At 39.3% G+C, this 15,454-nt stretch overlaps 1 protein-coding gene across 2 annotated transcripts in view; it reads left to right on the top strand.

The window, feature by feature from the left end:
- Positions 1–4,344: 4,344 nt before the first annotated feature.
- ACSM3 (acyl-CoA synthetase medium-chain family member 3) overlaps positions 4,345–15,454 on the top strand; it is a 56,540-nt gene continuing 45,430 nt past the window's right edge. The window contains exons 1-3 of one of the 2 annotated variants that reach the window (XM_010837159.1): positions 4,345–4,524; positions 12,588–12,857; positions 13,649–13,859. In XM_010837159.1, coding sequence (XP_010835461.1) covers positions 12,657–12,857; positions 13,649–13,859 — 412 coding nt within the window. In that variant the 5' untranslated portion in view covers positions 4,345–4,524; positions 12,588–12,656. The remainder of the gene's footprint in view (positions 4,525–12,587; positions 12,858–13,648; positions 13,860–15,454) is intronic. The other variant, XM_010837158.1, reaches the window with a different exon arrangement.

Consider the following 15,454-nt stretch of genomic DNA (forward strand, 5'->3'; position numbering starts at 1 on the left):
GGAGGTGAAAAACCTGTACACTGAAAACTATAAGACATTGTTGAAAGAAATAGAAGATAAAAAGAAATGCAAAGATATATAATGCTCATGAGATGTAAGAATAATATTGTTAAAATGTTCATATTACTTAAAACAATCTACAGATTCAATGTAATCTCTACCAATATGCCAATGGCATATTTCACATGACTAGAATAAATAATTCTAAATTTTACTTGGAGCCAGGAAAGAATAATAACCAAAAAATCTTGAGAAAGAAGAAAAAAGTTCAAGGTATCACACTTTCTGATCAAACTATACCACAAAACTATAGTAATAAAAACAGTATGGTACTGGCACAATAACTGACACATAGATCAATGGAACAGAAGTGAGAGCCCAGAAATATACCTACACATATATAGACAATTTGCAACAAAGGAGAAAAGAACATATTATGGAAAAAGGACAGTCTCTTCAATAAATAGTGCTGGGAAAACTGGACAGCCACATACAAAAGAATGAAATTAGACTATTACATTTGGGCTCCAAAATCACTGCAGATGGTGACTGCAGCCATGAAATTAAACGATGCTTGCTTCTTGGGAGAAAATCTATGACCAACTCAGACAGCATATTAAAAAGCAGAGACATTACTTTGCCAACAAAGGTCTGTCTAGTCAAGGCTATGGTTTTTCCAGTAGTCATGTATGGACATGAGAGTTGACTATAAAGAAAGCTGAGCACCGAAGAAGTGATGCTTTTGAGCTGTGGTGTTGGAGAAGACTCTTCAGAGTTCCTTGGACTGCAAGGAGATCAAAGCAGTCAATCCTAAAGGAAATTAACCATGAATATTCACTGGAAGGACTGATACTGAAGCTGAAGCTCCAATACTTTGGCCACCTGATGCAAAGAACTGACTCATTGGAAAAGACCCTGATGCTGGGAAAGATCGAAGGCAGGAGGAGACGGGGATAACAGAGGATGAGATGGTTGGATGGCATCACTGACTTGATGGACATGAGTCTGAGCAAGCTCCTGGAGTTGGTGAAGGACAGGAAAGCCTGGTGTACTGCAGTCCATGGGGTCGCAAAGAGTTGGACATGATTGAGCAACTGAACTGAGCTGATATATCATACACAAAAGTTAAAAGGGGATGAAAAGCTTGTAATACTGGTAATAACCGAAATAATAAAATTTATAGACAAAAAACATGGGCAATATCTTCATTGACATGGGTCTTAATGATATTTTTGTGGCTCTAACTCCAAATTAAGGGAAACAAAAGCAAAAATAAACAAATGGAGTACATCAAACTAAAAAGCTTCTGCACAGTGAAAGAACCCATTTTCAAGATGAAAAGGCAACAGACTAAAATGGGAGAAAATATTTACAAATCATATATCTGACAAGTGCTAATATCCAAAATATATAAAGAACTCATTTAACCCAGTGACAACAAAAAAATCTAGGTGAAAAATGGGTACAGAATCAGAATAGACATTTTTCCAAAGAAGACACAGAGAAGAGGGAAAGATGTTCAATATCTTTCCTGATAATACCTGATTATCAGGTAAATTCAAATCAAAACCACAGTAAGATCTTCACACCTATGACTATCATCAAAAAGATAAGGAATAACAAATGTTGGAGAGGATGTGGAGGAAAGGGAACCCTCTTACACAGTTTATGGGTACAGTCCTATGGAAAACAGTATGGAGATTTTTCAAAAAATTATGAATAGAACTACCATATGATTCAACTATTTTACTTCTGCATGTTTATCTGAAGAACAAAAAAAGCCACTAATTTGAAAAGATATATGCATCCCTATGTTCCTTGCAGAATTATTTACAACAGAAAAGATATGGAAACAAACTAAGTGCTTATTGACAGATAAATGGAAAAAGGAGGTAATACATAATGGATAAACATATATATGTTCATATATGTATGTGTGTGTTTAAATAGAATACTACTCAGTCATAGAAACAAATGTAATCCTGCCATTTGTGACAACATGGATTGACTTTGAAGTATTATGCTAAGTGAGGCAGACAGAGAAAGAAAAATACCATATGATTTTTATTCATGTATGGGTGGCTTCCCTGGTGGCTCAGATGGTAAAGAATCTGCCTGTAATGCAGGAGACACGGGTTCGATCCCTGAGTCAGGAATATAAAACAAATCAGTGAAAAACACACAGGTACAGAGAACAAAACAGTGGTTATCAGAGGGTAAGGTGGTTTAGAGTAGGTGAAATGCAAAAGTCAACTGTATGCTGATGGATGGTAACTAGTCTTGTAGTAGTGATCACTCTGTAGTGTATATAGATGCTGAACTATAATGTTGTACACCTGAAATGCATATAATTAAAAAAATATATCAGGGCCCCAGAGATCTGTGGGACTATCATTAAAAAAAAAAAGTAACATTTGTGTCATCAGAATCTCAGAAGTTGAGAAAACTAGGGCAGGTCTTTCTTCAAAGAATGGTTAAAAAGTTCTAAACTTTGGCAAGAAAAGTAAACTATAGAATTTGGTAATATATGAAAATAATTATACAAAAGGACGAAGTGGGGTTTATTCCAAGGAAGCAAGGCTGTTTAATATTTAAAAATCAATCAACATAATCTACCTTATTGACAGGGTAAAGAAGAAAAAAATCACAAGATAGTGAGCGCAGAAGAATTGATGCTTTTGAAATGTGGTGTTGGAGAAGACTCTTGAGAGTCCCTTGGACTGCCAGGAGATCCAACCAGTCCATTCTGAAGGAGATCAGCCCTGGGATTTCTTTGGAAGGAATGATGCTAAAGCTGAAACTCCAGTACTTTGGCCACCTCATGCGAAGAGTTGACTCATTGGAAAAGACTCTGATGCTGGGAGGGATTGGGGGCAGGAGGAGAAGGGGACGACAGAGGATGAGATGGCTGGATGGCATCACTGACTCGATGAATGTGAATCTGAGTGAACTCCGGGAGTTGGTGATGGACAGGGAGGCCTGGAGTGCTGCGATTCACGGGGTCGCAAAGAGTCGGACACAACTGAGCGACTGAAATGAACTGAACTGAACTGAAAAGACATTTACCAAAATTCAAGACTTATTGATGATAAAAACTCTCAGGAAAATAGGGATACATAGGAGAATTTCCTACACTTGATAAAGTTTTTTGTAGATGCTCTTTATCAAGTTAAACATGAGGGACTGAATGTTTTCCCATTAGTATCAGGAACAAGGCAGGGATGTCTGCTCTCAACACTCTTAATCAACATAGTGCTGGAAATTCTAGGCAGTCTAATAAGACAAGACAGGAAGTAAAAGGCATATATCTGAAAGGAAGAAGTAAACCTGTCCCTACTTGTAGATGATATAATCATCTACATGGAAAATCCCAAGGAATAAACAACAACAAACTCCTAGAACTAAAAAGGGACAAATAAATTCCTCATCTTGTTTAAGTGAATTTGATTTGGGTTTTTGTCATGTGTAACCGAGTCATTTATCTTTTCATTTTCCCATCAAATATTTATTGAATGCCTAAGATTTGCCAACAACTGCTCTAGATGATAGTGATACATCCATGGAAAAAAGAATTGCTTACTTGTAAGGGTGGTAGTAAGAGATGTGAACAGTTAAAACAGGGTAAAGAGACAAAAATGAGGGATGCTATTTTAGCAAATGTGGTAAGAGAAGACCTCTTTGAGAGGACATCTCATAAAAGAGGGATTTGGTGAAGGCAATAGTCCAGGGAAGAGTGTTCAAGGCAGTGGGAACTGTAAGTTCAAAGATCCAAAGGCTGGAATACATATGTTACAAGAAAAGTAAGGGGGCTGATGTGGCTGCAGCAGAGTGAGGGAGCGAAGGAGAGGGCAGTGGGTCAGAAAGGACACTGTGTCAGATCATGCAGTTTCTTGGAGTCCATGTAAAGATTTGAATTTTTACCTGGCGTGAACTAGAAAGTGTTGAAGGATGTAAACAGAAGAGTAAGCTGATACTATTTATTCTTAGTCCTGATCGGTTCAACAGGTCCAAAGATAAACATAGCAACTGGTTCACTGTGACCTAGAGCAACCTATACCTTAATTTCTTTCCTTTCTATTCAAAACCCCTTTGCTTTCTTTCACCCTTTTTTCTTTCCTTCTTCTGAGAGAAAATTCCCTCAATCCCTTCATGAAACTAACCCCTCCAGCAACTGCATGGACATTTTCCCTCTAATAAATACATTGTTTTCCCATTCCTGCAAAAGCCTGTGGTGTGTGTAAATTATTAACTATAAAAGGGATAAGTAACCTCAGGGGACTGTGTAAACTTACAGTGTAAACTTAGCCCAGAATGTTTGCTCCTCCCTCCAGAATGTCTTCACCAATCCAAGCAAGACACTTCTGAGCATAATTTAACCTCTCCCAACTGTCAGGCTATTCTCTCTTCTTTTGGTTATTACCACCACCAAAGCAGATGCAAGAGTTCAAGTTTCAGGGATCCTCCTCAAGGAAATAAGTCTGCCGTCATCTGTCATCTCCAGCTGTGTCAGAATTTGTCACTTTAGTGAGTACCACCTTATCTGTCTTCTAAGTATGGTTTGCTGGGCTGGCACATGTGCTTTTAAACAAAGATAGCAAACAAACAAGACCAACAAATCAAAAATGGTCTCACTGAAATCTTGGGCAGCTGGGGTGTTTCTATCAGAATTTGTCAGTTGTCGTGTAATACTATCGAGTAAGTGACCAGGAGTATGTACACAAAAAAGGCTATAAACATAGCAGCTAAGTTTTTCATTTTAAGCTTTTCATGCTATTTAATTTTTTTTTTAAAAAAACCATGTTCATTTGTTAATTTCTTAAAGTGTTTTTTAAAAAAATTCAATTGAGTCCAAGTAGCAGCTGAGTTTTTCACTGTACTACTTAGTTCCCTGCCCTGCTCAGTGGCAAATAAGAATCCATCTTCTGCATCATCCAGGAAGTATGCAATCTTTTTCTAGGAACTTTTAGGAAACATACATGGAAACTCAAGGAAATAACTTGGGGGCAGCCACTTTTCTCTGCTACGTGGTCAAGCATAGATCTAAAAACTCTATATAGAAGTTTAGTTGGGGAAAATAGTAGGGATTTTACCTTGCTTTCAGGCTATATATGCCAAGCTACCATTATTGCTTGGATTACTTGATAGGAAAGATAGTTATGGAGATGTGGGGTGGTGAAAACTCTCTTGGCACTGCAGCTTATATGGATGTAGAAGCTACATTGCAGATGAGGCCCTGAAAAGTTCATCTAGCCAGAAGTGGTACTGTCTTTATTACAAGAGTTTTCTATGGCTCATTATAAAAATCCAGGCTTACATTGGGAAATTATCTCAGCTCTATCACCTAAAAAGAATACTGCTGCTGCTGCTGCTAACTCGCTTCAGACATATCTGACTCTGTATGACCCCATAAACGGCAGCCCACCAGCTCCCCGTCCCTGGGATTCTCCAGGCAGGAACATTGGAGTGGGTTGCCATTTCCTTCTCCAATGCATGAAAGTGAAAAGTGAAAGTGAAGTCACTCACTAAAAGCCTATAAAATGGACCTTATGAAAAGTTAAAATCACTGAAAAGATAGGAAAAGAACTTTGTTGGGGAAAATGTGGTCTTAGTTTTGATGACAAAGATGTTGGGATTTTCTTTTTGGTAGAACAAAATGATTAGGCCATTTTAAGCTCCAAATGCCTGGCCAATTTTCTTTTCAACATATGTTTGAAGGATTCTGAATGAGTGGAGAAAATTGTTTGAAATTTTCACTTTAATTGCAAAATAATGGAAATAGTCCAAATGAAGATAGATAGGGGATTGTCTTAAGATATTATAGCACAGCTGTTCTGGAATGCCATACAGCTATTTAAAACAAAAAAGCAAAATAAGGAAGATCTGTTCACAGATATGGAAAACCCTCCAAAGTTGTATTAAAAAAAAAATTATGGACAAAATTGTGGGTATTCTGGACTACATGTGGTATAAAAGTGGTGGAGAAAAAAGAAACTATGGTCATTTGCTTGAATATATATAAAGAAACTTTGAAAAAATACATAGAAATAATAATAGAGTTTTCTGAGGGAATAAGGATGGGATGATCAAGACCATCCCCAAGAAAAAGAAATGCAAAAAGACAAAATGGTTGTCTGAGGAGGCCTTACAAATAGCTGAGAAGAGAAAAGAAGCTCAAGGCAAAGGAGAAAAGGAAAGATATACCCATTTGAATGCAGAGTACCAAAGAATAGCGAGGCAAGATAAGAAAGCTTTCCTCAGTGATCAGTGAAAGGAAATAGAGGAAAACAACAGAATGGGAAAGACTAGAGATCTCTTCAAGAAAATTAGAGATACCAAAGGAACATTTCATGCAAAGATGGGCACAATAAAGGACAGGAATGGTATGGACCTAACAGAAGCAGAAGATATTAAGAAGAGGTGGAAAGAATACACAGAACTACACAGAAAAGATCTTCACAACCCAGATAATCACAATGGTGTGATCACTCACCTAGAGCCAGACATCCTGGAATGCAAAGTCAAGTGGGCCTTAGGAAACATCACTACGAACAAAGCTAGTGGAGGTGATGGAATTCCAGTTGAGCTATTTCAAGTCCTAAAAGATGATGCTGTGAAAGTGCTGCTGCACTCAATACGCCAGCAAATTTGAAAAACTCAGCAGTGGCCACAGGACTGGAAAAGGCCAGTTTTTATTCCAATCTCAAAGAAAGGCAATGCCAAAGAATGCTCAAACTTCCGCACAATTGCACTCATCTCACACACCAGCAGAGTAAAGCTCAAAATTCTCTAAGCCTGGCTTCAACAATATGTGGATCAAGAACTTCCAGTTGTTCAAGCTGGTTTTAGAAAAGGCAGAGGGACCAGAGATCAAATTGCCAACATCTGCTGGATCACTGAAAAAGCAAGAGAATTCCAGAAAAACATCTACTTCTGTTTTATTGACTACGCCAAAGCCTTTGACTGTGTAATAACTGTGTGATAACAAACTGGAAAATTCTTCAAGAGATGGGAGTACCAGACCATCTGACCTGCCTCCTGAGAAATCTGTATGCAGGTCAAGAAGCAACAGTTAGAACTAGACATGAAATAACAGACTGGATCCAAATAGGGAAAGGAGTATGTCAAGGCTGTGTGTTGTCACCCTGTTTATTTAACTTATATACAGAGTACATCAGGTGAAATGCTGGGTTGGATGAAGTACAAGCTGGAATCAAGATTGCCGGGAGAAGTATTAATAACCTCGGATAAGCAGATGACACCACCCTTATGGCAGAAAGCAAAGAAGAACTAAATAGCCTCTTGATGAAACTGAAAGAGTAGCGTGGAAAAGTAGGCTTTAAACTCAACATTCAGAAAACTAAGATCATGGCATTCCAGTCCTGTCACTTCATGGCAAATCGATGGGGAAACAATGGAAATAGTGAGACACCTTATTTTGAGGGGCTCCAAAATCACTGCAGATGGTGATTGCAGCCATGAAATTAAAAGATGCTTCCTTCTTGGAAGGAAAGTTATGATCAACCTAGAGAGAATATTAAAAAGTAGAGACATTACTTTGCCAACAAAGGCCCATCTAGTCAAAGCTATGATTTTTTCAGTAGTCATGTATGGATGTGAAAGTTAGACCATAAAGAAAGCTGAGTGCCGAAGAATTGATGCTTTTGAACTGTGGTGTTGGAGAAGACTCTTGAGAGTCCCTTGGACTGCAAGGAGATTCAACCAGTCTATCCTAAAGGAAATCAGTCCTGAATATTCATTGGAAGGACTGATATTGAAGCTGAAACTCCAATACTTTGGCCACTTGATGCGAACAACTGACTCACTCACTAGAAAGGACCCTGATGCTGGAAAAGATTGATGGCGGGAGAAGGGGATGACAGAGGATGAGATGGTTGGATGGCATCACCAATTCGATGGACATGATTTTGGGTAAGCTCTGGGAGTTGGTGATGGACAGGGAAGCCTGGCATGCTGCAGTCCATGGGTTCGCAAAGATTTGGACATGACTGAGCGACTGAACTGAACTGAAACTGGGCAGCTATGTGATGGGGTGGAAGGCAGATTTTTCACTGTGTACCTTTTGTAATTTTTTAAATCATTTGATGGTATTATCCTCCAAAATTAAAAACAAAGTTAAAGCACTAAAAACAGTGTTGTGCTGTGCTCAGTCTCTCAGTCATGTCCAACTCTCTGTGGCATAATGGACTATAGCTGCCAGGTTTCTCTATCCACAGGATTTCTCAGGCAAGAATACTGGAACCAGGTTGCCAAAAACTTAGTGTTGACTACTTAACTGTTTCCTTCCCATTGAAGTAAACATTGTTAATTCTGTAAGAAGGAAGAGAGCTGCAAAATGTGCAGGATGTAACTTGCCAGCAAATAAGAGAGAAGGTTTGTTCCTTCCACTCAACCCTCACTGCCAAAGAGAATGATGTTTGAAGATTCAGGGTTTCATTTCTGTTCTAAAAAGTAGCCTCTTTTAGAGCCTAAGAGAACTGCCAAGGGATCTCTGATTAATAGTTAACACTTTCCCTCACGCAGCTTCAAACAAGAGGAAAGTGATGAGTAAACAATTTACTAAACCTGAACTTTTAGAAAAATCTTATCTTGGGAACTCTTCCTCTCAAGTTTCCTGTATATTAATGTTTCATATCACTCCAGTTCTGAGCTATTATCAATATAGGTTAGCACTATCAATAAGAATTTTCTGCAATGATAGAAATGTTTTGTGACTGCACTGACATGTGTATGGTAGCCACTGGCCACATGTGGCTATTAGGCACTTGAAATGTAGCTGCTGCTGCTGCTAAGTCGCTTCAGTCGTGTCCGACTCTGTGTGACCCCATAGATGGCAGCCACCAGGCTCCCCCGTCCCTGGGATTCTCTAGGCAAGAACACTGGACTGGATTGCCATTTCCTTCTCCAATGCATGAAAGTGAAAAGTGAAAGAAGTCGCTCAGTCGTGTCTGACTCTTAGCGACCCCATGGACTGCAGCCTACCAGGCTCCTACAGCCATGGGATTCTCCAGGCAAGAGTACTGGAGTGGGTTGCCAGTGCCTTCTCTGTGAAATGTAGCTAGTGTGGCTAAAGAACTAATTTTCAAATAGTATTTAAATTAATCTAAATTAGCCACATGAACAGTGCAAGTTGTCACACAATTCTGGTTAAAGGAGGAGATATATATTCTGCTGTGTTGTATGTGTGTGTGTGTGTGTGTGTGTGTGTGTGTGTGTGCTCAGTCCTGTCTGACTCTTTGCAACCCACTGGACAGTTCTGAGTTATTGGGGAAAAAAACACACAAAACACCGTGTGTAAAGTTTCTGCCTTCTGAAGAAGTCATTTATTTATTCAACAAATATTTATTTAGCACTTACTCTGGCCAAATGCTATTATAATTCCCATGAACATAATAGACAATGCCCATACCCTCATAAACTTTATATTCTAGTGCAAAGATTAGCAAACTATGGCCCATGGGCTAAATCCAGCCCTCCACTTGCTTTTGTACAACCTGTGAACCAAAAATAATTTTTGCATTTTTAACTATTTGGAAAAATAAAAAACGGAATAACAATTCATGATGAGACATAGTTAGTATTTTTAGTAACACAGTTATGATTATTCATTTTTGTATTGTCAGTGGCTGCTGCCTCAACTAGAATTGAGTGGAGCAGTTACAACAGAGACCAAATGGCCCACAAAACCCAAAATATTTATTATTTGACCCTGTACAGAAAAAGTTTGCTGACTCCTGAGCTAAAGGATAGTGATATGCTAGACACCATGATAAGCACTTTGTCTCATTTAATCTTTGGGACAACTCTCTGAGGGTGATTCTACTAGTCTCTTCATTGGTAAAATGTGAAACTGGGGTCTGAAAATGGGTATTTCTAATAAGTTTCCTGGTGATGCTGATATTGATTGTTTATGGATCATAACCTCCAAATCAATGACTCTCTGCCTTGGTTGCACAGCAGAATCCTCTGAGGAAATTTTTTAAAATATGATTCCCAGGCCCTAATGAAGGAGGAAACAGACAGAGCTGGGCTCCATCTTAGGCCAGGCTGCGAACGTTAGGCTACACGCCTGGTCACCCTCCCAATGGACTCTGAACTTTGTGCCCGGTGTCTATAGAAATGGCATACCAATGGAAAACCAGATTCCCGGATTAAAGAGCCTCAGGACTTGTACTTGGACTCTCCATTGTCTAAAAGAATATGCTAATTATTTCTGTAACGAAACAAAGTGATAAATTCCATTATGTTTACCGGGATATGACCACAGGCCTACTGACATATATCCACTGTTTATCTAGTCTTGTGACACATGAATCATGGGTTAACTTTGATCTTATCTCTCTTTCACCTTGTCCAGACTAGTTTCAAGGAATTTGGGGAGGTGGGTTTGAGCAAGTACACTTAGGGTATATAAGGTTTTCACAAAAACTGGTCAGGGTCCTTGGCTAAGAGGAGACTCTACCTTGGGCCCGCTGGTGTAATAAACTGCACTCCACTATCTGCATTGTTATTCTGAGTGAATCTGTTTCCCAGAACGCGTGGCTACAACACTAACCCCAGAGATTCTGATTTAATTAAGACTCAGGCATCAGTACATTTAGAAAGCTTTCCTCATGATTCAAATATATAACCAGGTTTGAGAAGCACTGCTCAAATGAAATCCCATTGATCTGTAGACCAACATTCTAGTTCTAATTCTCATATCACATTAATGCAAGTTGCTTCCCTTCTGCGGGATCCTGTTTTCTTTGCAGGTGAAAAATGAGGAGGTTTAAATCAGATGATCTCAAAGGGCTTCATCTCATTGCCTTATCAGGTCTGCATACAAATAGATCAAAGGGTCAGACAAAGTACCCAGGTCTCCTTGGCTCCTTGGCTTACAGTAAATCTCAGTGAAATATTTGTTGAATTAATATCTTTATTATCATAATAAATCATTATATTAAGTAACCATGAGGATGCACTGAGTGCAACAATATGATGCCCAATTGCCAGGTCCATTTAGAGTTAAATGTATGGCTGGCATCCATTATTAATCATTGTTTGGAACTATATCAATACATAAATGCTTCCACACAGCTACTCTGCCTTACATACCGTAAAGTTAGAATTGAAGCTAAAAATGATGATTTAATGATTGTGAGCCGGAGAAGGCAACGGTGATCCACTCCAGTACTCTTGCTGGGAGAATCCCATGGATGGAGGAGCCTGGTAGGCTGCAGTCCATGGGGTCGCTAAGAGTCAGACATGACTGAGTGACTTCACTTTCACTTTTCACTTTCATGCATTGGAGAAGGAACTGGCAACCCACTCCAGTGTTCTTGCCTGGAGAATCCCAGGGACAGCGGAGCCTGGTGGACTGCCGTCCATGGGGTCGCACAGAGTCGGACACGACTGAAGTGACTTAGCAGCAATGATTGTGAGAGTAGTGTTTCATTGCAGGAAATTTGGAAGATTACAGAAAGTATAAAGAAGAAAACCCGTGATCCCTAAAACTGTTTTTATATAGCCTCAATTATGAGACCTCAACCAAATAAATGACATTGTGATCAAATGATTTCCCACAGAAGGAGGGAGGACTGGGTGGCCCAGAGAGGCCTCTCCTACAAAAGGCTAAACTCTATTTTCATATCTCTGGTAAATGCAGCTCCAAGCCTGGAGGTAGTGTGGGCTCCCATCTGGAGTGTGGGAATTATAGTCTATAAACTAGAGGAGCTTTGACAGTGCTTTCATTAGTAACTGGTACTTTGCTACCTCAGTTTCTTCATCTGTGGATTACCCATTGCAAAAAATTCTCCTTAACATTTCTACACTCCTTTTGAAATCCTTAGATGAAAGAGAATAAAAGCTTAACTTTTTACTTTCATTGAGAGTAACTGGATGACACAGATCTTTTCTTTTTTAGAAATGTATATGGAGGCACTAGCCCTTACTTGTCAGAAGAATGGGCTGGAATGAGACAATTCTAGGTTCAAATCCAATCAATGCCTCTGTTACAGACTGAATGTTTGTATCCCAGTTCAAAACAGTTCTTCTGTTAAAGCTTTGACCTCCAATGTGATGGTATTTGGGGATGGGGCCTTTGGTAGGTAATTAGGTTTAGCTGAGGTCATGACAGTGAGGCACCTGATGGGATTAGTATCTTCCAAGAAGTGGAAGAGAGAGCAGGGTTCTCTCTCTCTCCATCATGTGAGATCACAGAGGGACAGCAACCATTTGCAAGCTAGGAACAGACCTTCATGGGATAACTGAACCAGCCAGCAGCTTGATCTAGGACTCCCTAGCCTCCAGAAGTGTGAGAAATAATTATCTGTTGTTTAAACCAGAGAGGACTGAGACAACCTCTTATTCATCATATTCTCCATCTGCAGAGACGATAATAGCACCCACTTTACAGGGTTACTCTGAAGATTTAATGATAAATTGTATGTAAGTAAAGCATTGAGCACAGTATTTGGGACATAGTGAGTTCTCAAAAAATAGTACTACTATGATGATTAATAATAATAAAACTTGGCTGCTTGGGGATATGGCTGAAACAAATGCATGTCTTTTTGTTTGTCTTTTAGATGGATTGGTATCTGTAGAAATTCTGGGTGCTAAAATACTTAGCCAGACTGACGTTAGCCCTTGTCACCATGAAGATATTACTTTGTGCCAAATATTTTCAGTGCCCAGTAATTCCTGGCTCTATGAGAGCATTGCATAAAGATTACAGAACAGTGACCCCTCAGAATTTCTCCAACTATGAATCCATGAAACAGGACTTTAAACTAGAGATCCCAGAGTATTTCAACTTTGCCAAAGATGTCCTGGACCAATGGACCAATATGGAAAAGGTATGTAGCAAGGACCAGTCAGACTGCAGTTTCTTAACTGAGAGTGATTTTTGCCCCCAGGGGACATTTGGCAATGTCTGGAGACACTTTTGTTGCTGTGAGTTGGGGGAGGGTGTATGCTAATGGGTGGAGGCTAAGGGGTGCTGCTAAATACCCTGTAATGCACAGGACATCTGGTTCACCGTTAAGAGTTCCATGGTTGAAAAAGCCTGGGTTATAAAAATCTATGATTATAGGTTAATTTTTTAAAAAAGAAAAAGGAGTAGGGGCTTCCCTGTTGGTCCAGTGGTTGGGAATCCACCTTCCAAAGCAGGGAACATGGATCTCACATGTCATGGGGCAACTCAGCCTGCTGGCCACAGGCCACAACAAAAGATCCCACCTGCTGCAGTGAAGATCCTGTGTGCCACAACAAAGACCTAAAGTGGCCCAATAAATAAATAAATACTAAAAATAAATAAATATAAAGGACTAGAGTGAAATGGGAACCCAAGAATAAAAAATGGCAGGAAATGAGGCAAAGAGCATTGAGAGAATATAAAGGGATGCAAGAATTCTACCTTTATGGAAAGAAAAATAATCAGGCTAAATAAGAAATCACATGTGCTGAAAGAAGTGACATGGCTCCCAAAATCTAGAAATAAGGACCCCAGAGTTCCTCCCAAATACTCCAAGTATGTCCTAACTAAAGACCTGTGAATTTTCTTCAGAGAAAATATTACATTAAGTCAGTTGAAATAGAATTTAGCTGCACAACCACCTTTAAATCTGACTTGTTTGTCTTTCCTCAGGCTGGGAAGAAACCTTCCAATCCAGCCTTCTGGTGGACAAATGGAAATGGAGAAGAAGTGAGATGGAGTTTTGAGGAACTAGGATCTTTATCAAGGAAATTTGCAAATATACTTACAGAAGCCTGTGGCCTGCAAAGGGGAGATCGAGTAATTTTGCTTTTGCCCAGGATCCCTGAATGGTGGCTTGCAAATATAGCCTGTCTGCGCACAGGTTAGTAGTGTTGGTGTTGCAATATTTAAAGTATGGTGGATGAGAGATTTTCCAAAACATCTAAGTAATCATGAGACATTTATTTTGGCCATTTTTATTTGAAGAACTATACACAACATGGTATTATTCTCGAGAACCTTAGAAATGTGTTGGAAACATGCCATATCTTTTGACCTATGAGTTGGGTTGTTTTTTTTTTAATAATGAAATACGTTTAAGTTAATACCAATCAACAATCGAACACCTATAGACCAACTTCTTCTCTCCTCCTATAGGATTCACAATCATCTGCAACTCAATCAGTCACAAACTCAAGGAACCCATCCTAGTTCCTGCATCAAACCTTTATTCCTCTCATGGTTAATTACCATTCATCTAGTGCCCTAAGCCAGGCATCTGCTACTCCTCCTTCCTAATCAGTTCTTACATCTTATAAATTTGACTTCCTACATGGCTCCAAAGTACCTCATCTTCTCCAACTTCATTGCCCTTTCCTTACTTCATTTTTACTATCTTCTGAGTGGATTTTCCCAAAAGAATCCCTACTCCTGATTCTGTGTGTGTCTATACCCCATCTCAATCCAATTCATCCTCCACAGAAGTGTTTTTCTAGAACACATATGTTATCCTTTTATTTTGCTGCTTGATAGTATTTAATAACTCTTTGTTGCATACCAGATAAAATTTGAGGTGAATTGTGGAAAGCTCTAGCTATCTTCCATTTGTTTTTCTCATTTTCCCACACTCCTACTCTTCAGCCATCTCAAACAGTTTCCTATAAGGTTTGTTATCTTTCTTGTCTCCTTGATTTTGTGCACACTATTTCCTATGCTTAGAAAATATTTCATTCGCACCTAATCCCCTAAACAACTCCTATTAAACTTAAAAGTCTCAGTTCTAATGTCACCTTCTCAGCAACATCGCCCTGATCTCCCAGTCTAGGTGCTTTCTTTTTTGGGTGGCCACAGGACTAGAAAAGGTCAATTTTCATTCCAATCCCAAAGAAAGGCAATGCCAAATAATTCTCAAACTACCACACAATTGCACTCATCTCACATGTTAGTAAAGTAATGCTCAAAATTCTCCAAGCCAGGCTTCAGCAATACGTGAACCATGAACTTCCAGATGTTCAAGCTGGTTTTAGAAAAGGCAGAGGAACCAGAGATCAAATTGTCAACATTGGCTGGATCATCGAAAAAGCAAGAGAGTTACGAAAAAACATCTATTTCTGCTTTATTGACTATGCCAAAGCCTTTGTCTGTGTGGATCACAATAAACTGTGGAAAATTCTTCAAGAGATGGGAATTCCAGATCACCTGACCTGCCTCTTGAGAAACCTATATGCAGGTCAGGAAGCAACAGTTAGAACTGGACATGGAACAACTGACAGGTTCCAAATAGGAAAAGGAGGACGTCAAGGCTGTATATTGTCACCCTGCTTATTTAACTTCTATGCAGAGTACATCATGAGAAATGCTGGGCTGGAAGAAGCACAGGCTGGAACCAAGATTGCCGGGAGAAATATCAATAACCTCAGATATGCAGATGACACCATTCTTATGGCAGAAAGTGAAGAGGAACTAAAAAGCCTCTTG

Source organism: Bison bison, unplaced genomic scaffold (genome assembly GCF_000754665.1).
Source record: "Bison bison bison isolate TAMUID 2011002044 unplaced genomic scaffold, Bison_UMD1.0 scf7180017864072, whole genome shotgun sequence".
Taxonomy (NCBI): domain Eukaryota; kingdom Metazoa; phylum Chordata; class Mammalia; order Artiodactyla; family Bovidae; genus Bison; species Bison bison.